A 25,625-nucleotide genomic window follows, 5' to 3' on the forward strand; every position below is an offset into this window, starting at 1 on the left:
TGCATATATTTAGATCCATTTTGCTGCTAATGCCATCGCTGGTAGCACAATCCTGTGTATGTCTACTCAAAAGTAAGTCCTGGTAAGTTCAGTTACAGCTTCCAGGTAAGTGTTTAGAACTGCAGGTTGAGTCTGGCTTTGGAAGATTTTAGCCTTTTGTGAAACCCACATATTTTCATTTCCATTTAGAGTCATTTTAATTATCTCCTGTATTTAGAAGTTGACTATATAATTTTTGTTCAATTTTACATGGAAAGCTGTTTTACATGCACTAAGTCAGACCATGGTCCATCTGGCTCCATATTGTTGACACTGACTGTCAACAGCTGTTAGAATTTCAGACAAAATCTTCACCTGCCTTATCTGGAGATGCTGGTGATTGAACCTAGGAACTTCTGCATAGTCCCCCTCTACTGAGTTACAGCTCCTCCTAATTTAACCCCACCCAATCCACTTCAATCTTTTTTATATCTGTGAAAATTTTGTGGAGACTAACAGCCCAATCCTAAGCTGTGCTGGTGCAGCTGGGCCGAGTGGCCTACGCTGTATTCAAAACTGCTGGTGCAAGCCCGAGAAGCCCTGTGTAACGCTTGCAGGGCCAGGAGGGAGGATAGGATACAGTGGAGGCCTCCTCTGCCTATCCCTCCCCCTCCCAGGCCTGCCCTACCCCTGTTTTGTACTTCCTGCCTCCATTCCACCCTCCCTCCCCTGCACCGCTCAGCACTCACCTCCACCAGCAGCCTTTCTTTTGGGCAGGAGATCTGGTCTAGAAGGTAGAGCCTCAATTTGCCTGAAGATAACATCCACAAGGTTATCCACAAGATAACATCCACAAGGTCGACAGTTCGAGGCCACCGGCACCGTGCGACCTTGAAGCAGCTGACAAGCTGAAGCCGAGCTATTCCATCTGCTCTGAGCGTGGGAGGATGGAGGCCAGAATGTGAAACCAGATCAGAGAGAAACACCTGAATGTTGTGGTTCTTGAAAGAAAGAACCTTCTTTCATTTGTAAAAATCCTGCATTTTTAAATAAGCCTGCCTATGTAAACCGCCTTGAATAAAGTCTTTAATAAAGACCAAGAAAGGCGGTATATAAATACCTGTATTATTATGATTTATTATTGTTCTTTTGGATACAGTGCCAGGGGGCCAGTGCAGGCCTTTCCGCTGCAGGTGTTTGCACACAAATCTTCACAAAGATGCTTTACATGCTTTACATTTGCAACAGCTAGTGTTGGCACAGCAGCTGCTGCGCCAGTGCTTAGTGATAGATGGGATTGTACTGTAAAAAGTCTGCTTTTTAGGCAGAGTTGCCTGACTTTAGCTGCAGCAGTTTATTAGAAATTGAGTTTACCCTTCAGTGTTTAACTCCCCACCTCAAATACTTCTCAGCATGTTGGAGGCCTGTAAATAGGGCTGGATGATGTCTTGATTTTATTGAAAGTAGTTTATCTGAATTTGAAATTTGCTATTTACCACTGCATACCATATTATTCAACATGAGGGGCATGTGTGGTTTATTGTTTGCGCTTGCCTTGCAGTTGTTTATTTAAAAATACAACTTCCCCCAAAACAAACTAATATTTCATTTCTCATACATTTAAGGGCTTCCTCTATATATCTCTGCTGTGTCTCTAATTTATTATTTTTATTTTGCATATCACAGCTGCCCATTCTTTAGCTGGACTTGGCATTAATTACTGGTTGGGCTCCACTCAGGGACGTTGGACGTCATAATGTATTTATGAATAATGTGTGCTGCACCAAGCAGGGTAGCATTTGAATTTGACCGATAGTCATTTTGTCAATGTTCAGATGTTTTAAATGCAGTTCAAGCATTTTTGAGACCGGAATTATTATTATTATTATTATTATATAATAATAATAATAATAATAATAATAATAATAACCATTAGCTTAGACACAGTGATATTACATATGCATGCTGTTTTGAGTATCATTTATTTTGTCCCCTTAATGCTATCTCTCTTAAATTTGGCAGATATGATCCCTTATAGGGGTCCTCAAATGTCTGCACATTTCTTACAGATTGGATTGGCTGGAAAACAGTGAAGTTATATGCAGGAGAAATTGAGGCTGTTTCTCCATTAAAACCAGTGGGAATGAAAGCAAATGAATCAGCAAATGAAACCAGGTGGTTTTTGCGATGGCACAAGCACTGTTCTCATAAATAGATACAGACATGGCCAGCTCTTTAGATATGAAATTAATGAAGTCAGGAATTTTTTTTTTCTTCTACACCTCTAATCTCAATGACACCGAGCCTTGCATGAGGCTAGCAGCACCTACATACTACCTAGCAAAGCATCCTATATTTGTGCATTATTTCTTTTGAATGGAATGTACATGGTCTAGCTATATCAAAGTGCAGAAGGAGCAGAGTTTCAGTCTAGAAACTTTTCATGCTAACTCCTATGTGGCAGCTGTAAACTATGAAAATTGGGGGGGGGGGTCAACAAAATTAATCAGAATAGTCATTTGAAAAATAACAAGCTGAGAATCACCATCTTACCCAAATAGATGTACTGTCCAAATGCACAGGATATTGTATTACAGAAAAAAGGTATTAGAATGTCTATGGAATCATTTTGACAAGTGGAATTCATGCAGTCAGAAAACATTCTGCATAAAATAATTAAAGCTGCAATCCTAGACTCACTCTCCTGAGAGTAAGTTCCATTGAAGACAATGGGACTTACTTCTGAGTAGACAAGCATAGGCTTATGCTCTAAAAATGAAGTAAACCCATTTTGATGAGGTTATAGGCCCATTCTAAATTGCTATGTAACATGCAAGCTTCCCATCCAATCCCCCAAAATTTAGGATTTAAGCCAAAATTATTTCCTTAACGTTTGTCATCATGGTAGATGACAAAATAAAAGGCCCCCTATGAAAAACTGGATGGCAAAATATAACCCTCCTGGCCACTTTAATGATACCCTTGTTTCTATCAGGCTATATTTTAGAGTGACTTAAGAAGTATTTTTTCTCAATCATAAAACTCTCCTGAGGTCGGCTTCCTGATAAAATCCACTGGCCTGTGAAGATGTATCAGCTGAGCAGAAGATGAAGTCCTCTTGCACTGAGCTGTTGTTTCTGGCACAAGTCAATATTTATAAGACAGGAAGCAGTTCCAGTATGCAAGTTAGCATAGTGGATAAATCTTTGCGGCAGGTTATGGCAAGATTATGATACTACCCACCAGGTTATATGATAGAAATGTTGCCACCTTGGAGCAGTCCTAATGGCTCTCATTCATTTAACAGTGTGAGCCTCGTTAATGAGGTCACACTGATTCACGTCATTTCACCTTTGGAGACAATTTGATCTAAGCAGAACCTGCGATATATAGAGAAGAGATCCCAACACTTAACACTTCTGGAAAGGTGTTGTGTAAACCTGGATTTCAATTTGGATTAATGTATCTGATTATTTAGGTGTTCACCATGAAAGGATTACGTTTTAAATTTATTTCAGTGCACAGCCCCCCCATGCTAAAAGCTTGTTGTAGGTAATAGTGAGTGAAAACAGATGGGGGGGCACCAATTCGTATATTACCCTGCTTCCAAAAGGCCTTTGCTATGTAGTTGGGACCCACATTGCAGTGGTAATTTATACAGACCCTGTTCACCTAGGTCTCATGATTCACATGGTTACTTTTCATACCAGCACTGGTAAAAGCTAGGAATTAAATCAAATGGTGTTTTTGCTAATTTTTTTTTTTCCCCAGACAGCACGTTTATGCTGCCTCCACTGTGTGTGACAAAAAAATTATAAATGCTGGACAAAATTTCTTAGGAATGTCAGCATGAATAGACCTGGATAACTAGCCCAGGCCACATGGGAAAGGAAAAGCCGTATGAAAGATGTATGCCCATTTTAATTTATCAGCGTGCATTAATTTGCTTATTTATGATCTGAGACCAAGGTCATTTGTTTTAGCCTAAGGATAAGAACAAGAAGTTAACAGCTGTGAATTTCTTCACATTTGGGACAAAGCACACTTGCTTTAAAAAAAAAAAGTTTTAAAATTTGTATGCAGTTTCCTTGTCAAATGAGACGAGGCTTGGTCTTGTGGTGTCACTCAGCTGTGCTCTTCAGATGTGTTCTCTGCCTCCTGTCAAGACATATGATATGTTGCCCCATAATAGACCAAACTATCTCACAACCAGCTGAGCTCGGGGTCATTCCCAGGTCAGGCTGGTTAAAGATGGCTGTCAACTCATTGCCAGAATCACAAATGCACTTTAAATCACCTTTATCTCACTTAAAGCATTGATGCTTTCCAGCGATTGTCGCCATAACCATAACATCAAGATGCTGTTTCAGAGAATGTTTTGTGGAACCACTGAAAACCTCTCTGAAAGCCTCTCCTCGTGTACGTTTATGCAATGCCCAGTGTGGCTAATGTAGGGGCGAAGCCACTATAATCTCAGCCCTTCTATCATTAACAAAACAGCTACAATATTTGCAATAAGCCAAAGAGACAGTTATGGTTTCCAGCCATGTTACAAATGGTAGAGATGATTTCAAGAGGGAACAATGAGTGGAATCCATCTTTTTAAAGTGGAAGGCTAATTATTATTCAGACGAACATATGCCGTGGGAAGAGTAATGGCAACAGAAGACATTCTAATCGCAGGACAGTGTCACCTGATGTTTTTTATTGTGATAAATATGCTCTCTTTAGCTCCGTGTGCTGAGCCTCGCCAACTTCTCAATGTTTTTCATATGTCTGCATGGTATACTGGAGATGGCGGCTTTATTGGCAGTAAGTTATTTCTCTGGCCTGTCTTTCTGGTTAGCTACATTTATTCTGACATGTACCTATCACACATATATTGCCCAAGGTCTTCAGCCCCATCACATTGCAATATATAAGAAGGCTACGACCAAAGAAACAACTGGTTAGTTCAAACCAATATGTTAAATTCAACCCTTGCAGCTCTCCATGCACATGCACTGCATTTAGACCCTCATTGCCCTTTAGGGTTGCCAGGTCATAATGCTGCAATGACAGGAGATATTCCATGAATCAAATAACCAAATTCCCCTGGTACACGTAAAGTCTAGACATAGCAACCCAATCTCCCCTTCGCTTCCTGGCTTATGGTTCCCAGCCCTCCAAGCCTCCCTTGTTTGCCCAATTTCTTCCTGCCAATAATGCAGAACCCAATCTTAACTTTCCAGAGGTTTCTTCCAGTCTTACTTTCTTCTTGTATTCTCCCCTTTTCCATGTCACCACTACCTAGTGCAGCCATTTTCAACCACTGTGCCATGACACACTGGTGTGCTGCAAATAGGTGTGCCATGGGCGTTTGGGGTAGGGTCATTTATTAATAGGGCCATTGGGGATGTGAGCCCTCCACCAACAGCATGGTGTGCCTTGTCCATTGTCAAAAAACTGATGGTGTGCCTTGACAATTTTAGTCCCTTGTCAGTGTGCTGTGTGACAAAAAAGGTTGAAAATCACTGACCTAGTGGTTCCACAGGTTCTTGGTTTTCCTAAGAGTTTACAGATTTAGTGCACCCAGGAAAGGTTTGTGCTAGTCCTCCAATCACTGCCTTTCCTTTTCCAAAACTTTCCCTTGCAAACATGGCAGTGGTAGTAAAGTTTATTCACCCTTAAGGCCTGGGTGATCATGTGGAGTGTCTGTGGCTACCAATAAGATGGGGAAATGGAATTTCCAGCATTCCATTGAACAGGGAGGAACTGGGTTCCCTGGCAGCAATGGAGGCTTTGAACAAGTATCCAGTACTTTAAGATGATGCTTTTACTTTTACTTCATGCTGTAATTGCTGTTAGATTCCCTCTTTTTCTCAGGAGTAAGACAGTGGACTGACAGTGGAGGAGGCTTTTGAACAATGGGAAAGTCTGGTCCCAAGATGTACCCATCACAAGCTGGTCTCATATTTCACTTTGTGTGGTCTGCACCCCCCCACCCCTCTAGCAATGCCACCGATAGATTTATTATCTGTATCTAAGTATAATTCTCTCTCCCTCTCTCCCTCTCTCCCTCTGTGTGTGTGTGTGTGTGTGTGTGTGTGTGTGTGTGTGTTCGTGTATATGTAAAATTCAGTTGTTTATAACGTATATCCAATATCCTCCTGCACTGTTGTCCATCATGACTCCATCTTGTAACTTAGGGTTACAACATAATTATCCATGTGTAACTATGATAGGGGAGGCAACTTCTAAAGCGTTGACATAGCTAGAGGCGTGTCAAAACACTAAGTATTGACCGCACTGCAATGCACCTTGTAAGCAGCCTCTTCTCCTCGCCTTCTGAACCATTCAGGGTGGCGAGGGCAATGTGGCGAGGAGATGTCTCCACGTTGCTTTTGCCACCCAGTATGGCCCCGGTGGCAAGGGGTAGGGGCCACTAACACAGCACATTGCAGCATTGTCAATAGCATTCTGACCCCCCTCCAGCTACGCCACTGACCTACAGAATATCTGAATCACATTTAAGCACAACCTAATGTGAAAAGTGATCCAAGTGAACTTGGACTGAAGCATTGCTACCACCCCAAAACCACTCTCCATATGCAGGCGAACTGAAAAACTAGGGATTACAGAAAGAATTCCCAAACATCATACAGGTCTATGAGTTCCCTATTCCTTTCCAGGAACCTTTAGCCAGACATGTTGTTACACCTTCTGGGTGAAACAATAAATCCTGCTTTGCATCAAGGAGTTACTAAGGAAAATGCAATGTGGATCAGAAATGTATCTGAAAATATAATGGAAACATGACAGTCTAACATTAACAAATGCTATGAAGTCTCTGGACCAAGCAAAGGAACAAAGATATGAGTTCCTTAGTTTTTCTCTACTGGCTTTCCTGTCTGCTTCTGATCCCTCTGCCTGTCAGCTCTCATTCCAGAATCAGAATCTGTATGTCAGTGTCCTGACCTCTGCCAGCGCAAGAGTGTCTCTAGGGTTTGTCCCCCAAACAGAAATCAAGCTCTGTAATCTGTTAACATGCCCAGGAAGTGTTTCTTTTTTTTATACTGAACTCCCCAAAGATGCAGAGCATGTAGTCTCCTAGGAGACAAATCAAGGTGTCATGCCCTGGTGTGGGGGTGGTGTGGCAGAGGACTGTAGATCCATGTCCAGGTCTATTAATTGCTTATTAGCTGGCCTTCCCTGAGGTACGCGTATATTTACACAAAGAGACTTCCTAGTCACAGCTGGTTACAGCTAGTCACATAGCGAGGCTGGTGTATGTAGGCTTTTTAGGCAACAATTTCTAATTTCTGGTTAGATTAGGGTGATGGTTAAGATGTCACCATGTGTAGGTCCTGGCATTTGAAGTAGATGGGAATGCTGCAATTGATCATGGAACATGGCATGATCGAAAGCCGTGTGTTGCCAAAGGGCAATACTTCCATTTGTTAGTAGAAGCAATTTGGCTTTGTTTTGCTTTTTCACAGTTGTGATCCTGAGGTCACTTACTTGAAGATAAATTCCACTGAAATCATGTAAACGTGTTCAAGATTGAAGAATCTCCTGTGTACGTACTGATACAAAAAGTACACGGACTCCCCAAATGGGTTTTTTTAGGGATGGGAAGAGTGCAAGGCTTTTGTCCCCATAATACTATGTAGTGGGGGGAAAAATAATTACTAGAATCCTTCTCCCACTAACGTTAGAAAATTTTACAAAAAATACAGCATCTTTGTATACAAAAACATTAAGACAGAGGAGAGTCAACTTTTGACATTTAGCATTTGAGCTGCAATATTAAAATGACTCAGCAACCCTGCATTAGGACCTGAGCTTCATGGGCCTGAGAACCCTTCACACTCCCCCTGCCTGACCCTGAGCGTTTCCATCTTTAACCCTGGCCATACCACCCAACAATGGTAGCCCCTGCCTCAGTACATTCCTGTAGAACACTCACCAAGAATGTATCATTGAGACTTAAAGAGTTACTCCTGCTCATTGCCTAGTCAGTAAGTACCTCACATCCAACCATTGTCCTATTGGGCTCCTCTTTGTCCATTGAGTCCCACCCAGTTGTTCTCTTTCTGAATGCCCAACTTCAAAAACAAGCAGCACAGGGTTGGGAGAGAATGAGAGTGTTGAGTAATGTCTTAGCAAACCAGGCTTCTCCCCTATTTTTATTTTATAGATTTGACCTTTTTTCCTCTGGAAATGTTCTAAATGAACTTGCTGTGGTTTTGCCACCTGGCTGGCAACCAGTTAAAGAATCTGGCCTCTTGTGTTTTCTCTGCTCTTAAATTCATGTCACCAGGGCTGGAAGACTGCTGAAGATGATGAGGGAAGATGAACTGTGTGAGGAGAGATGCATCTTCCTTTGGTCTTTGCTTGAGGGGAAATGATGAAAAACATCTGGGGGGGAGAGGGCTATGAAAATGTCCAGTGCAGGTCTCTCTTTACTAAACTCTCTGCAAATGCCAGAATCTGTCACCATGGAACCCCAGAAGGGTTACCCTATCACACGATCCTGATGGCATGTTCAATACCTCTTCCTGGAGTCCATTGTTGGCTGAAGCAGTGCTGAAAGAGACAAAGGGAAACTTATCCAGTTTAGGAAATGAGCATATTAATAGAAGAAGGAAATGGGATCATCGGTGATCAAGTGAAATGCTTTATTAATCTGCCAAGTTTTTTAATAAAAGCCAAACATGGATGTAAACTGATATGTGCATATGAATGGTAAAGGGCGTGCTTCCGCCTGCCATTTCAGACAGCAATAATTTACTCCCACATGAGTTCCAATAGTTGTACGTTATTTCATTTCATACTGATGCTTCAATGCAGAGAAAAGTGTTGCTGCAGTTCCTCTCTTCTATTTCTTTGACAAGAAAAGTAGTGGCTATTCTAGATTCTCTTGTGTTGATGCTGGTCTTTTTGAAAAAGAACCAGATACCAACAATTCCTGCAGAGGAAGGCAAAAGTAGTTATATTTCACTCTAGAACTGTTTGCATTGTTCAAAGGCAGGTCAAGGAAAACAGCAATAATTTCACACATGTCAAGTAAAAACCATCCAAAAATGATGCTTTATCCTTTAGTAGGTTTAGCAATCTCTCTCTCTCTCTCTCTCTCTCTCTCTCTCTCTCTCTCTCTCTCTCTCTGTGTGTGTGTGTGTGAGTGAGTGAGTGAGTGAGTGAGTGAGTGAGTGAGTGAGTGTATAATACACACACACCCCAAATTTACTTTTCCCTCTTGAACATCTGTTTCAAATGTCTGGCTGTTCTACTTCACAATCTGTATTCAATAAGAATCTCAATATTCAATACTGAATCTGTATTCAATAGTCTAATGGGAGCAAGCCTGAGCGTATATGTTGGGTTTTTAAACCAGTGCAATCTCATTGAGGTTTTGTAAAGAAAACCATTTCCACCACGGGGTTTAACCACTGTGGCCACCATCTACCGTTGAGATGGAAAAGTAGACATCTGTTCAGATGACCTCATCATTTGAAATACCAGGGTGAGAACCTATGGCTCACAGGATGTAGACCTACACTTGGGTTTGGAACTTCCAGCACTGCTATGAACTCATTGTGTGGCCTTGAGGAAGGTGTCTCCCTGAAAAGATGGGAATGAAATAGCAATTTGGCTCATAAGGCTGTTTGTATTGTATTGCCAGTATTGTAAAACACTTTGAATGATTAGTGGTGCGAAAAAGGACATTATGTCTTCTTAAGGGGAAAATGATGAGGGAAACAGCAACATAAAATACAAAGGGAAATGGTGGAAGTACCGTTCAATCACAGCTATTGAAATCCCAGGGACTTCTGCAATTGTCATCAGTGGGGAAGGAGTGGAAATATCAAACCCTCTGGATTTGGGGATTTTAAAAAAGAACTTGGAGGTGGCTTGAAGCAACTGTTTGAAGGTGACAGGTTTGAAGGTGACAGGTTTGAAGCAACTGTTCTCTTTGCAGTGATTTTGGTACAGTGTATTCCATCATTGTATGCCAATGCAGAGTCCCTACTTATTCATTAGGTATAAATTGTACTCACCCAATCCATTTGAGGGCAGCTTCACCTGATACTTTCAGATAGGTTTAGATCTAGTGTAGGAAGAAGGGGAAATTCTGCCCAATGGTGCAAAGCATGAAGATCACACACAGATCTATTCTACTGGGTGCAAACTGTCCTGAAGCTGGAATTGACAGTTGGTTCTCAAAGAACTCTCTGTGCACCCTGCCCCAGTGAGTTTGGGGACCCAGTGCTGGTTTTATCCAGACTGTTTGAATCCAAACTGTTTGCACTGAGCAATAGTAACCATAAACGAGATGAAAGAATGGGCTGAGCTGCATTTTATATAATCTACAAGGACTTTACAGAATGCACCTGGGTATGCTCTGTCTGTCTGTCTGTGATGTGTTATTTTGGGGCAGATTTGGGGGGGGGGAGTGTTATCTCTTCCTCATGTAAAACAACAGGAGTAATGCTCACAATAATCCCTATGTAGGTTTTGGAGGATTTTTTTTTTAAGTTCTAGCAATATTTCGTTAGCTCAGCTGGCTTTATTTTTGCACGTCTTCTGCAAACAGAGCTGATCCAGTGCAAACAAAATCTTAAACTGTTTCCTCTCCCCACCCACCCTAATCAGTTAACTGATTTGAGAGGCTTGTACTGCTAAGGGTGAGCTGTGATCCGGGTCATGCTTGAAACGGGATTTCAGAAAATTCCTTTGTAAAAATTTTTTTAAAAAAATTAGAAAAAAAATTCCAAATATTAAACCCACCCCCCACCTCGACAGTCGTATCTCCTTCTTTGTCAATACTGTCCTGTGGGGATAAAATTTATTTTATTAGAATTCTGAGCGAGGAAAGACTGAGGCGTTTTGTTAAGTACTATATATTATACTATTATGCTATTATACACTATACTGATATTATAGTGAGAAGTTTGCAAACTGTAAAGTTGAGTTTATTCTGGGGTGGAAGCTCTTTAAAGAAGTGATCTATATTTATTTATTTTATATTTATATAAAGTGTGTGTGTGTGTGTGTGTGTGTGTGTGTGTGTGTTATAATTTTAAGGCTTTGGACCCTTTCGTCCACGAAGCCCCTGGGCTTTTATATTTTTTTCCCATACTTCATACACCATACGAAATGTATTCATATACTTTTATATACTGTCTGCTTCAAACAGTAGGTGGAATAAGGGCGAGCCTTCCTTAGAACGGCGGTATGACAAATTGTTCAAGGAATCCCATTGCTGATGATTGGGGGGCGACGCGACAGGAGTTTCGAGAGAACATTCTCACGATCAAAGGTCCAACACTTGAAGAAAAAAAAAAAACAGGTAGCCCGACCCGCCCGCCCGTTTCCCCCTTTCCAAAGCCCACTGGAGGGTCACAACTAGTTCGATCAAGAAGCCCATTGCAGGGCGATCTTCGGATCCAAACCGATTTCGTCCTAGTGAATGAATGGCGACTGAAAACGAAGTGCATCCGCTTGCATGTGTTGCTGCGGGCCTAACCGCGCTTCTTGAGGATGATGCCCCACGAGGAAAGCGTTGGAAGACCTGGAGCCCAAGCCTAGCCATGCCTACTCAGAAGTCAGTTCCATTCGAGTCCATGGAGCTTACTCTCAGGTAAGTATGGGTAGGATTGCAGCCTTTGGGGTCTTTCTCTTGCCTGGCTTTCTCAGCAGCCCAGATGCTGCTTGCTCGCTCTTCCCCCCCCCCTTTACTTCAGGCTGGGCAATTGTCTGCATTTATATTGATTTAACGTTTGCCGGATGTGTACCAAACCGGGAATCGTTGGGCTGCCGATGGCTTCAAGAGCTCATGCTTCTCTCCAGTCATCAAAGATTCCCAAACAGATTGAACCGTGCGAGGAGAGTGAAACGGGGTGTGTGTGTGTGTGTGAAATCACTCACTAGGCTGTCCTAAGAATCAACACAAGAGCAGCCAAACGAAGGTCAGTCAGGCAGTCGGTCGGTCAGTCTGTCTGTCTTCCCTCCCCCCCCCCACCCACGCCCCATCCCTGAGAATCAACAAGGGTAAACTGGGCAACTGGGATGAGTGAAGTTACAAGCCCTGGGCTGGTTGGACGCCCACTATCCTACGGCTCATCCCAGCCTCTGACAGTGGAGTAGAAACTGTCCCGTGGCATCCCTGAGCTTAAAACAAGGGTGAAAAGAACCTGGGAGGGTTCACGAGGCACAAGCCCATAAAAACAGGAATTTCGACCGTGAAAGACAGCCAAGGAACATGCCTGGAGACCACTGGAATGCTGGGGGAGCGACGGGGGTGGTGCTGGAAGTCTGTATGGGGGGAAAGGTTACAGAGTCCTGGTTTTTACATCTCACGATGGATCTGAACGTGGGCTTTCATCTGTCGGCTTTCATCTGCTAGTCATGTGTCTGACCTTTATTTTTCAATTTTGGAGGGATACTTTTTTTTTTTTTTTAGTCCTCGCCTATCCAGCCAATCCCTTATGCCCACATAAAGCCCACAGCAGCAAGACATGTGTGGCTACCCAAAAAAATCTTAAAGCTGTGCAACGGGGGGGGGGGGGAACCTGCATGTTTAGGTGAGATCGCCCAAAGTGAGACAATAGGCTTGCGTTTGCCATTGAAGTGAAATTGACTCGCACAGAAAGAGAAGGTAGATGACAGAATCTCCGTTCTCTTTCTGTGTGAGTCAATTTCACTTCAGTTGCAAACCGCGAGGCCACTCTACTCACTTCGGACAGATCCCTATCTATCTATCTATCTATCTATCTATCTATCTATCTATCTATCTATCTATCTATCTATCTATCTATCTATCTATCTATCTATCTATCTATATCTGCGCATCTGCAAGTGGAACAAAACTTTCATGAAAACACTGAAAACATTCCAGCATCGCCAGAGAAAGGACACCCAGCAGGATTTCGAAGTGATGATTCCTGTCAACCAAAGTGCTCGTGAACATTAAATTGTACTTGCAACGTGATTGCTACTAGGGGAAATAAAAATTGCATAAATTCCTATTAAGCATGCATTTATGCAGTGATTGGGTGATCTTTGACCTCTGGAGAGTTGCTGCAATTAGCCACAACGTGCAGCACCTTCAGATGTTCGGTTTTGGTGGAGTCCCACAGTCCCCTTTCGGGATGGTTAAGAAAGTGGAGCGGCGATTGTGCGTCAACCCGGATAAATCTCTCTCTCTCTCTCTCTCTCTCTCTCTCTCTCTCTCTCTCTCTCTCCGTGTGTGTGAGAAAGAGAGCGCGCGCATAAATTCCTATTAAGCTTACATATTAAGCATGCATTTGTGTGTGTGTGTGTCTGTGTGAGGGGGAGTATAATTCCAGTTTTCTTGGAAATAAAATACATTGACACCCGATAGAACTCGTTTCAAGGAACATCTGAAGGGGATACGATGTCGGCCTCTTTCCTCACTTCTCTCCTTCTCTCCCGGTTCTTCGACCAGCCAATCCTCAACCCGGGTCAGGCGAAGCCATAACTTCGAACCAGACTCGCTTCCACGTGGATTTGGCTTAAAACCACCCCTTTCAAACTGAACAAGGCTGAGCTCCAAACCAAACATTTGATCTCCAAACCCATCTCCTAGAAAATACATCCTATTGAAAGCAGCCACAGTCTATGCGGTGTCTCAAAGAAGCGCCAACAGTCCTGCTCTGTAAAAATCAAAAGACTTTCAAGCAGAGTCCACATTTTCCCCCTTTCTTTTAACGGACTGGTTTATCATTAGAATGGCGAAGGGCAAGAAACAAAGAGGAATTCCAGGGAAGAGGAAGCAGGAATCTCTTGCAGCGCCATCCTGTGCATATTTACTCGGAAGTAAGTCCCACTGTGTTCTGGGGGGCTCACTCCCAAGTCTTTGCAGACTAGTGAACTTTGCAGCTGAATAAAGTTTTAAGCAAAGGGGTGCAGGATTGACGTTAGAATCGTGGGCAGGAGGCTTCAGTGGGAAGAGGGTGTGTCTGTGTGTGTGTAAATAATTGTTGTCCTTAGCCTGAGAGATAAACCACTGGGGCTTGCTCGAAGCTGACCCATCCCTGAATTCATTTCTGAGTGAACTCTCGGTGAACCTGAGATTAAAGGGGGGGGGGAGCTAAGCAGTTTGCTGTTCGCTGCCTTTTCAACAGCCCTTTTCAGACTGAGTAAATATTGATCGCTTTCCATCTGATTGCCCCAGAGGAAAACACCGAGCATCTCGATGCAGCCTCCCAAAGTAAACTTTAAAGGCGAACCTCCAAAATGAGCTGCAGACCGGGAGGAAGGGACTCAGCTCCGTTTGACATTTGACCGAAAGCAGCATAATAAACACACAGCTGGAAGGAAGGGGTGAGAAGCGGGGGGAGGGAGAACCAAATCATGTGTTCGGATATTTCCCCCCCCCCCAAAAAAATATATATTATCCACATTAATTCTCCTTCTCTGGCACCATCCAGGGAAGGAGAGAGGGAGATTGATCTCTAATTTCCTTGTCAGTAAAGAGGGCATGATGCATTAATCGATTCTTGGGTGTGATTAATCGATCAATTCATTTAGTCGCAGTGATAAAAATGTAGATTTTTAAAAAAGGGGGGGAAACCCAAAGTGGAAGTGGCGTTCATAAAGTTGTGGCAAGTAACCTATGCAGATGTCTTCATTGAGGCAACGGGTTTTCCCTTGATTTAATTCCAGACCAACTCACAGATTCTTTATCCCCAAGACAGGCAGTGCACAGACTAATCCTAGCAGTTAATCTATTAAAGAGTTAATCGACTGTCACCTGACTTCTCTAAAGTGCTTTGCCCGGAAGTAAATTTTACTTGAATGTTTCGGTTTTCTCTTGAATGTGCTTAGCCTAGCAGTGTCCACAATGTTGATGTACCACCCTATTAAAATGATCTCTAAAAGAGAAGACACTTTAAAGAAATTGACTCATTTTTGGATGGGAGGGGGCAGGTAGACTTTCCTTCAACATGTCCTCCAGTTGCTGCAGAATTGAAGCCATTTCTGCCCAATGTTGCATATATGCAACAGGGATCAAACTTGTACCTCTGTAGGCTGGGCAGAAGTGGGTTTTAATTCGCTTCAAGTGTACTTTATTCCATAAGTAAGGTATAAAGTGAGTCGACTGAAGATATATTTCTGATTGTGTGAAAATTGTTTGAGGCTTTCACCATAATTGCCCCAAACATACACGGGAGTAAACCCCAGTTGAATTCTGCAGGACTTATTCCAAATTAAGCATGCATGTGGTGTAGGCATTATTCAGAAACAGGTGCCTTCAGCAAGATATTAAACCGAGTTATTTACTCCTGAATAACCCCACATAAGTACTTTAAATCCAGTACAAGGAAGCTGCTCTTGTTTTGTGCATGCAAGCATATTTGGCAAGGTCATTCATTTTTGCTGCCTTTTTAGCCCGCCTTTCTCCCCAAGCGTACCCAAGGCAGCTTACAAAAGTGTAGGTACAGAACCAGGTGGCAGCACTAAATGTTTTGAACTGTGAAATGAGAGCACACCCTTTCCCAGTGCGTGCCCAGTCTGCGCTGGGTAGAGCTGCTAAATGGAGCCCTTGCATTTACTGCTGTCCTTCCTTCCTTCCTTCCTTCCTTCCTTCCTTCCTTTTTAAATTTATTTTTCAGGCCCTTCTATTCTCATACCAGTCCCAGAGGGGCAACCCAGGAGCCGTGAGATGGCCCCAGTGAGAGTTCTGCCAGAGGTGCCAAGAAATCCCATTGGCATGCAGATGCCACTGAGGCGGCTTGGAAGCTTCTGGCAGGAGGCCATCTGTTGGCCTTTGTGGCCTTCCCCCAATCCACAAAGGGGGAACGTACCAGGCGGGCGGAGAGGCGAGGGAGAGAGAAGGTGATGGAATGAAAACAAGGTCTGCTCCTGCTTTGAAGTCCAGAGGCAGCCTGTGGAGAGACAGCCCTGCGCTCTCGCGGAGGCCTCCTTGCTGCGCCTGGAGATCAAACCTTGGGCACTCCGCGGACAAGGACGCGCCTCTCTGAGCAGTCTCCAGCGCTTCGTGGTCGCCAGGAGCAGCCTTCTGATAAGGCTTCTCACCGATAAAAAGTCGCGATCTTGGTCTTGGTCCAGATCTTGGTCGCGATCATACGCAGCTTTCAGATGAACTGGAGAGGCAAAGAATGACCTCCCTGTTGGGATGAAATGCCAGGGCTAGGACTCGCCCATGCACCAGCCCATCCTGTTAGACATGGTGGAGTGAGGAGGTCCGCTGTGCTTGGGTAGGCTTGTGCTTAGAAGTAGTAGTAGAGGTAGCTTGTCTTCAAGATCTTTCAGGAAGTAGCTGAGAGGCACCTGCTAGAACTTGTTTGTCCAAATCAAGGGGAAACTGGCTGGGGCTGCAGCGTTGAGTTCATACCTGGGATAGGAAACTCCAAACTAGACAGGGATCAGGGATGTCACTGGCGATTTAGGGGGGGAGGGAGTGACGCTGGGCTCCTTGAACAGCTTTATATCCAGGGATAATGAAATGTGACTCTCTTAACTGGTGGCTGGTGAGGCGAGGAAAGCCCGGCTGAAGACAGCTTCGGCTTTTGAAGAGGACTCCCTGTTTACACATAGGTCAATATTCAGTGCGGGGTGAAAAGGTTAGCACTTGACCCAGGAAGCTCCCTCAACGGTGGTTCAAAAATAACACGGGTTACCTTCGCCCTTCTTTAGCAGCAAAGAATAAATAAGGACCTCTCTCTCTCTCTCTCTCTCTCTCTCTCTCTCTCTCTCTCTCTCTCTCTCTCTCTCTCTCTCCTTTCCCTGATTGATTATCCTACTTGATGTAGTTTGGAGACACTGCCCATAGGGCGCAAAGAATTTGATGTAAACAGAACTCCTGAAAGAAATGTTTGGGCAGCCCATCCAAAGACCCTCTTCTGTGCTCCCAAAGGCTCCCCTTCCCCAAAGAGACGGACGCGAATGAGAACCTGAGATATGAATATATTTATTACAGAGATTTGTAGGACCCGTAAAATTCTGCTCTGGATTCCATCCTCTTTTTTTTTTTTCTTCCCTTCCATGGAATCTCAGAACCTCGAATGATTGTACATAAAAAAAAAACTCAGAGAAGTCCTCCATTACAAATGACAACTGATAGAACTCAGTGTGAACTCAGTACATTAAAGCTTTAGTGCGCCATGCAGAATTCAATTACACGAATCATCACAGAAAATATACATTCGTTTGGCCATTCATCCCGTTCAGGAGGTTGGCTGAAAGGAGATTAAGTCTAGGTCTAAGGAAGGGTCATAGAAAGGGAGGCGTGGTCTCCCATCATGTTTTTTTTTTTTTTTTCCAGACATAATTTGGGGTCGGGAATCCAGCAAGGATCTGGGGAGAGGGCAGGCTTAAGGGGAAGAGGCTAGACACTAAACAAGGTTTAAAAAAAAACAAACACCTAGTGCAATTTCGACGTTCTTTTTTAGCTCAGTTCGAAGACATCCTACATCTTCCAGTCGTGATTTCTGAGGTATCTGATTGAGGTCACATCTCCACACATCCTCGTGTTTTCGCTATAAAATCGGATCCAATGTCTCCACCCTGTTTCATAATCTATCTAAACATTTTCCCCCCTAGAAAATCCGTAAAAAGATAAATCTCTTGGACAAAAGTATTTACAACCAACAAACTCATACGCGCAAGGAAACAGGCATTAAATTAAAGGGTGGGAGCTTTCGAACTCGTGTAAACGCTTTCAGTAGTGCATCTATTCATCTGGATTATTATTATTATTTGGGACTTTTTTTTTAATGCCGCTCGTTTTGTCTTTGCTTTGAGGAAAAACCTACAGAGGAGATCCTTGGCGACTTTATTGTGTTCACATATTCTGAATGACTGTTTCCACAAATGGAAGGATGAGATGAAAACAGAGGAGATAAACTCGTGTCCTCAAAACTGAAGAAGGAAGATGATGATGATGATGATGATGATGATGATGATGTGATATATATGATGATAAGACCTACTCAGGCTGTGACCCTAAACTTTCCAGCAAGATCCAGACAAAACAAGCGGTAGCTAAATCCAATTGAAAACAATGGAGGCTTAAATTAGTCGTAACTGCAGCTCTGTACAGACTTACTCGGGAGTAATCCCCTTGAGGAGAGTAGGGCTGACTGCTTAATAAGCCTGCAAAGGATCATTCTGACAGCCCCCTTCCTCTGTTTTCTATGGGATTTTTAAGTGTGACTCTGTTCTGGATTGTACACGCAGATTTGAATGAAATCGGGGGGGGGGATGTACCCCCAGACAAAAGTGTCCAGAACTGGGGTGTGAGTTTCTGAGTGTGCCATGGGCCCGTCAGCTGAGCAGGCGACCGAAAATAAAATACCTGCAACCAGTGTGTGTGTTTAAGCGATTAGGACAATAAAATGACACTTAGATTGTGCAGGGGAAGAGGGGAGGGGGCCGAAAGAGTTCAGTTCGAGGTAGTAAGAGTGTCTGAGGTAGAGGAGGCTGGTGAAGGAGTACACGGGGAGGAACTGGACTTCTCAGAGCATTCCTCCGCTTTCTCTTCACTTCCGGTTGGGGTGGCAGGAGAAATGGGCAGCAAGCCTTCTTTCTCCCTCTTCTTCTGCTTCATTCTGCGGTTCTGGAACCAGATCTTGACCTGGGTCTCGTTCAGCTGCAACGACGCCGCAATCTCCACCCTGCGGGCCCGGGTTAGGTACTTGTTGAAGTGGAACTCTTTCTCCAGCTCGGTCAGCTGCTTGGTGGTGAAGTTGGTGCGAACCGTGTTGGGCTGACCCACGTAACCGTACTCGCCAACTTTCCCTGCAAGAAGGAAAGATCAAAGCACACGCACGCACACTCCCTGACATTAACCCGAAGCAGTAGTTCAGAAGTGAGATCAATCAACAAGCGGGCCCGCGCAGGTAGAGCCATAGAAAAGAGGCTTTCACTTTGGAAAGAACTTTTGGGCAACCCAAAGTATGTTTAGAGAACCGATTGAATTCACAGGGACTGACTCCTGAGGAAGAGTGTTTAGCAAGCTGCTAACCTGTCTTGGAAACAACAACTAGAGGAGATCAGAGGAGATCTGGGGGCTGGCCGATGTGTATGACCCAAGAAAGGAAGCATTAAACAAGATTCCTAAATTACAATATGGCTTTTCCAAGCTTCTTTCCAGATCCCTCTGCTCCCTACACCTGGAGAATATATACCTGGATGGCCTCCTTACTGAACAGGAAGAAAGTTCCTAGGCTTAACTTTTCCAAGTACAGCACAGAGTGGGAGAGATCAGGTAGGCGACTCACCTGTTTTAGGAGGGTTCCTCTTCACTTTCATCCAATCAAAGGTCTGGGCTGGAGGAGAGGTCTCCAAAGAAGGGGAGGCACACGTTTCCTGGGGGTTGGAATGGAGAGGGGAGAGAGGGTGACCGTAATTGGTGAGGGTTTGCTGTTCTTCTCCATAAGAGGGGTGGATATACTGAGCAGAACTGACCGTGCCCCCAGAATAACTCTGGGGGTTCTGGACCATGGACGACGAGACGTTTCCGGAGTAAAGGGCAGGAGCACACTGGGGGTAGCCCCCATTAATCTCTGCCTCTGGACTGAGTGGGTAGTGGCTGTAGCCCCCTGCGCTGAAGTTCTGGGCGCCATAGCTGGGGTGCGAGTAGGACATCCCCAGATGCTGGAAGGCACCAGACTGGTGGTGGGGGTGGGGGCTGATCTGGACCCCTCTGCCCACCAGGAAGCGATCGTCCCCGTTGCAGTTGTTGGCGCTGACAGCGCACGACTGGAAAGTGGTGGTTGTAATCCCATGGTCGGGGTGGTGGTGGTGGTGGTGGTGGTGATGGTGGTGGTGGTAGGCACGGGACGAGCAAGTGGCGGACTCGCCGTTGAGGCTGCTGGGCGGATAATCGAGGAAGGAATTCATCCTCGCCGTGTCCATCTATCACCGATTGACCGGCTCTTCGGAGTCCTGGGTGACCGTGCCAACTTTCTCACTTCCTCCATGGGGGCCAGGAGAAAAATGATATGAATGTACAGTGAGGCGGAGGCCACGTGAGGGAGGCAGCCAATGGCCGTGCCTCCTGCCCAAGTTGCCCTGTTCCTTCCTGGTGATGGATCACCCTTTCGGTGGCATTTAAATTCCGAGCGCTCCTCCATCAAGGTGACGCGCAGCCACCGCCACCTCCCGCCCACCCACCCACCCCCTCCTCCGCCTCCCCCGTCCCCAGTCAGCGCGCTGGGCTTGGAGAGCCGGACCAGAGAGGCGCTCAGCCTGAAGCGGAGAGCTGGCAGGCAGGCAGGCAGGCACAGACCAGCCGCCGGAGGGGGCTGCTCCAGCGTGGATGGAGACTGGACAGCGAGCCAGACTCTGGCTGTGCAGGTAAGCGAAGCGCTCTCTCCGGTCCCCGCGACTGCGTTCCCCAGGGCGACTGTCTGCTCGCCCTCCCCCCCCCTTGGCTGAAGCCCCCTTTGGCTTTGCTGGGAGACACCGAACGCGCCGCTGTTGTATGCTGGGGTCCCTGCCCCCACCCCCGGCTGCCTGCTTCGGATCGAGGGGTGGGTGGTTGGGGGTTAGATTGGGGGGAGAGAAGGATCTGGTGCCCGGGGGTGGGCAGGAGCTGAGGGCGATGCCTGGCGCCGCAGCCCCTACGTGCCTGCGAGCCGGCAAGAGTTAAAGGCGCTTGGTCCAGCCTCCCCACGGTGATTTGCATGGAAATGAGGCTCTCCGCAAGGCTGCGCCATTGTTGGGGCTGCAGCGATCAGGCAGGCTGGCTGAACGCACAGGAACGGGCAGCCTCTCCGAGAGACTGGGAGAGGGGCCCTCCTGCCGGGCGACTGGCAAACGGGAGATCGGAGGCTGGGAGGTGCTGGCGAGGAGAGGAGGCGCTCGCAACCGTGGTCAAGGAAGCCCTCACGGCTTCTCTGCAACCCACTCGCTGAGCCATCAGAGCGCCTGTGCGAACTCCTGGCCGGCTCTTCCTCCTCCCTCGCCCCACTTTCTGCCCCCCCCCCCGCGCCTCTCTGCATAGCCTCTGCCTGTTTCGCCCTCCTCTCCACCCCCCCCGTCGTGGATACACTGTTTGAAAACATGAACGGGGGGGGGGGTTGTTCTTCTTGCAAATCTCCAGCTCTGGATGGCCTGCCCAGCAGTCAGTGGGAGGAGACTGAGACAAGGGGGCGAGGGGGCCACACAGTCCAATGCAGTTTCTTGGTCACTCGGCTGCTGAGCTCCTTCCGAGGGGGCAGTGCTGGGAACTGGTGGCTGGCTTTGGAAGCGGCCTCCTGGGTCCCTTTCTCGCTGCTCCTCCAAGCTTCGTTCTTCTGGGGGCGGGGGGGGGATTGTACTAAATCCGGATTGTACTAAAGGCAGTGGAGGGAACACGCCTCCACTTTCAGCAGACTTAGAACTGACCCACAGGAAAATCAGGGTCTACTGATGCCAACGCTTGGAGGGGACAGGGGGTAGCTTGGGGGTTTTGAAAGATCGGGCAGGCAGAAAGGCGAAGCTGCTAGAATGGGGTAGAAAAATGAAAGTGAATTTTGCCTTCAGGAGACCGGAAATAATTTCTTCCAGTTGGCACAAAGAGGAAGAGTTATTAAAATTAGCTTACGTGCTGGTGTTGTCTTAATGGATGGTGGTTTTCCTATTTGATATGAATGTATAGTATATGCTGCTCTTACGGTTACACTCATGCACCCAGCCACACCTTCAACCTGTCTGCACCATCCGATTCTCCACCAAAGGAGCACACCATTTACGCTCATTCGTAAAATGCTGCCTGTTCGAATCAAGTAGTTAGTTACTCAGCTGCTCCCAAATGATCGAATGCAGGATTCAGTCAACACTAAGCACTAAGACTTGGAATTCCATCCATAGTCACTAGGAAGAAGGTCTCACTGAAATTGGTGAGTGGGATCAGGCAGTAAACCGCATTAATTTCACTGGAACAGTTATACTTGTGTTTGAAGTATTTCAAAATACTTGACTGTGGATGAATCAGGCCTCAGTGTCTATTTCCAGCAGTCACCTCTCAACTTTATCTCTCTTTTTAAAAATATATTTTCTACCTTCTTCAGTTTTTTAGGGAAAAGGGACTTACATGCAAAGTGCAATTCTCCCAATGAGAACAAATAGTTCTCAGTTGCACTCACAGCAAGTATGTGCAGCACCAGCCTCTGCAAATTTACTCGCAAGTAGATCCCAGTGTGTCCAGGACCACACCTTGAGAACCTAAACAGGGTTCCTGGGAAATAAATTACTTTGATAAGAATGGAGGTTACAGCCTAATAAATAGATTTAGGATAGGTCAATATAAATACTACTTTTTCCTCCCTAAGAAAATCCAAAACTCACTCCAAAAATGTACACATACCAAGTAATTTTTATCTAACAATATTTGAAAGAAATAGGAAGGTTGCATAACAGGGTTGATTTTTTCCCTCCCATATGTCCTGAGTTAAAAGAAGGCTTTGTTTCACACAGGAATCTGACAGCCCAATCCTATCTACACTTTCCTTGGAGTAAGCCCCATTGACTATAATGGAACTTCCTTCTGAGTGGACATGCATAGGATTGGGCTGTAAAAATGTTATAATTTCACTGGGGCCCATAGTCTTGACCCATAAATCAATCTATCTATCTATCTAATTTTCACTTTGCTCCTCTCTGGTGTCTGCTCTGTTTCCAGCTCTCTTCAAAATTTATCCTCCCCACCCAGTTTTCCCCTCTATTGTTCTGAAAAAATCTACCCCCTTTTGTTGTATTGTCTCGGGCCCAATGGTTTGCATTCTGAGGCTTGCACCAGCCCTCCGCTTACCAGAACGCGATGGGGACAAATGGAGAGGGAGGGGGAGGGGGAGAGGAAAGAGGTTGCCTCTTGGTGGTAGTGGAGGCACCAAAGTTTCCCTCCAACTCTACTCACAGAAATAGGAACAGGCCCCCACCGCACCCCTTAGCTCTCAAGCCTTTCTGAGCAGAGGCCTGCTCCTCCTCCCATCCCCCACCCATCACCCCCACATCCGCCTTTGTTGTATCTGTTCATCTCGCTTTTCTGAACGTGGGGAGGCCATTGGTGTGTTTCTTTAGTCCGGTGGCTCCAGATTTCTGGCTTTTTTCTCACGCTGGACCTCCTCAGACCCTTAAAGTCCAAAACGTCTGCAAGGATTTCTGAAAGAGGAGATCCGTTATCTCTTGGAGCTGTTGTAGTCTCAGGGAGAATCAGTTTGGGGCGTGGGTGGGTTTGTATTGAAGGAGCCTTTTGTTCTTGGGAGTTGATGGTGCCCCCTTAAACGTGCACAGATGCTACCTTTCTGTGAACTAGAAGGTCCAAAATGCTCGACTTGGAATGGAATTGATGCGCTAAGAGAGAGAGAGGCAGGCAGGCAGGCAGGCAGGCAGGCAGGCAGGCAGGGGATTCCCTGCCGCACCTGAAGCTTAGCCAAGCTGTTGTTTTAACAGAGCAATAAAAATGAATTATGACTAACCGCCTTCTAACTTAATGGTTTTAGACGGGGATCCCCAGCCCCAGCAAATACGTAAGAGGATTTTTATTTGTGCATGTGTTCCTGCAATTGATCTCTTTGATGACATTCTCATTCACAGAAAGCGCTTGATTTATGAGTTTAGGAAGAATTGCAACCAGCCCTTCCAGCTATTACCCACGCAGCTCAGCGCCACCCCACTTGGAGGGCTTGGAGAACAGAGAGTTGCAACACAGCGACCAAAATAAACACAGTGAGAGGAGAGGAGCGAGAAATCGAGGCACGCAAAGATCAAGGACAGGGATTATCTTATGTGTCTCTATGTATACATGCTACGCGCACGCACACACACACACACACACACAGGTTGTGAAACACGCCACTACACACAACACACACGCAAATGTGCTAGCCTTTCCATTTTCTGATGGATCATGGCACACAAAACAGCGCACACTGGACCGGTGCTAATAATCGGAATTGAAATCGGTTTAGAGCACATGCATACACCACCACCACCACTTTTAGCTGGGCCACTAAACTGTTGCTTTAATTGCTTGCTTTGCTGCAGTCCATTGAAATGTACACTTGTTAATCCAGTCTCAGCACATAGTATACCTTTCTCAGTATTTTTGTTGCTGTTCTCTAAACCTAACAGAAACCCAGAATTTAAAGCGATTATTTAAAGTATATTGCAGAGATAATAACTTTTCTCCTCCCTTTCTTTTCTGATTTCCTCTCTTTTAGGTTTATTTCCCGGTGAGCTCTGGATCGAAAGCATATCTTTGTGGGCATTTAAGCGTTGGTTTCCCTCATGCCCCTCCCCCTTCAAAATGTTTCACAAAAAGAAGTCAAAGCTATTTTTCAAAAATAGGAAGGGGAAAAAAGCATTTGTACATAACATTCCTCCATTAATGCAGCATGCTTTTATTTTCTTAAACCACAACATACTCTGCCTATAATAGAACATTAGTTCTATTAGTTCTAATAGAACATCTATTCTAAACATATATCTATATTAATAGATAGATATAATAGAACATTAGTTCTATTATATATATCTATATATTTATATCAATATATTTTTTAAAACTAATATTTTATTATAGGCAGAGGCACACCCCCCCCCAAAATAATAGAATAGCATTATAATAATGCACATAGCATAGAAACCTCTTGTTTCCACACTTTTGAGCTTAATGTACTATTGCCTTAAACGGGGACAAAATGTCTAAAGTTTGGGGGCTTATTAGTGTTGTTTAAATGTTGATACTTCAGAAAAAAAGTTTGAAACTGTTTTTCTTTTAATAAATATATTTATAATGACAGAGGTTGTGGCCAAATTGTTTGGTTTTATTTCACTTCCTGTGTTATGTATGGGGCGGGGTGGCGAGAGAAAGCTGAGAGAAGCAAATGCTTGTAGCAAACAAGAATTTATTCTACCAAAAATACTTATGACAACGCATCCTAATGTAATACAAAAATAAAAAGAAAGTGAAGATACAATTCGATATGATCACTTTCTTACAGGCCTTATATATTGCTTTCTGAGAAGGGCCTAGAATGTGGCTAGGTTCAATTGAACACAACTAAAATGTCATAGGAAAACGGCAAAATGGCTGTCCCAACACATTAAAAAAGAAACGAATAAACAGAAAATACTGACCAGGAAAAGGAAACAAACTTAATTTTTCCCCAAAAAAAGGAAAAAAGGGGGGAGGGAGGGAAGGGGAGAAAGAAAGCATAACCCTTGGCGAAGGAAGTTCTGTCCTTTCTCAGTAATTCAGATGCTGTAAGTCAATTGTGGTGAGTGTGTCTGTAAAAAAGTCAAAGCTGTCAGCTGAAATATCTACAGGACTATCGAGGGATCCTGGCAAACTGGGGGAAACGGCATCGGAGAGCTGGAGGCAGGAATCTGCGGAGAAAACGCTGAAGTCCTGCAAAGAAGGGACCTCCAGGGCCTCAGGACTGTCATTGTTGAGGCCAGCTGCACAGTTCTGGGCCATTGTTGACAGGCAGTGGGGAACAGTGGGGGACTGATGCTGAAAATGTTTCAGATTTTTCTCATTGCTCGTTAGAGGCGAAACTGGGAAACTTGGGGACTCTCCATTGTGGACCCCCGGAGCCTGCTGCTGTTGTGTGAGTGCATTCTGTTGAAAAGTGTAACCTTCCCTCTCCAAAAGGGCGCCTGAGACATTGTTGAGGGCTTGCTCGAAG

At 45.0% G+C, this 25,625-nt stretch overlaps 2 protein-coding genes across 2 annotated transcripts in view; both read right to left on the reverse strand.

Annotated features, from left to right (window-relative positions):
* Window positions 1-18,391: 18,391 nt before the first annotated feature.
* On the reverse strand, window positions 18,392-19,866 carry HOXA1 (homeobox A1). The gene is made up of 2 exons (XM_066628617.1): window positions 19,230-19,866; window positions 18,392-18,747 (listed from the first exon to the last, which is right to left on the reverse strand). The coding sequence occupies exons 1-2, from the start codon at window positions 19,864-19,866 to the stop codon at window positions 18,392-18,394; spliced, it is 993 nt and encodes a 330-aa protein (XP_066484714.1).
* A 5,301-nt stretch (window positions 19,867-25,167) lies between these two features.
* HOXA2 (homeobox A2) overlaps window positions 25,168-25,625 on the reverse strand; it is a 1,895-nt gene continuing 1,437 nt past the window's right edge. The window contains exon 2 of the mRNA XM_066628615.1: window positions 25,168-25,625. This exon is cut by the window's right edge and continues 325 nt beyond it. Coding sequence (XP_066484712.1) covers window positions 25,184-25,625 — 442 coding nt within the window. The 3' untranslated portion in view covers window positions 25,168-25,183.

Source organism: Tiliqua scincoides, chromosome 5 (genome assembly GCF_035046505.1).
Source record: "Tiliqua scincoides isolate rTilSci1 chromosome 5, rTilSci1.hap2, whole genome shotgun sequence".
Lineage (NCBI taxonomy): Eukaryota > Metazoa > Chordata > Lepidosauria > Squamata > Scincidae > Tiliqua > Tiliqua scincoides.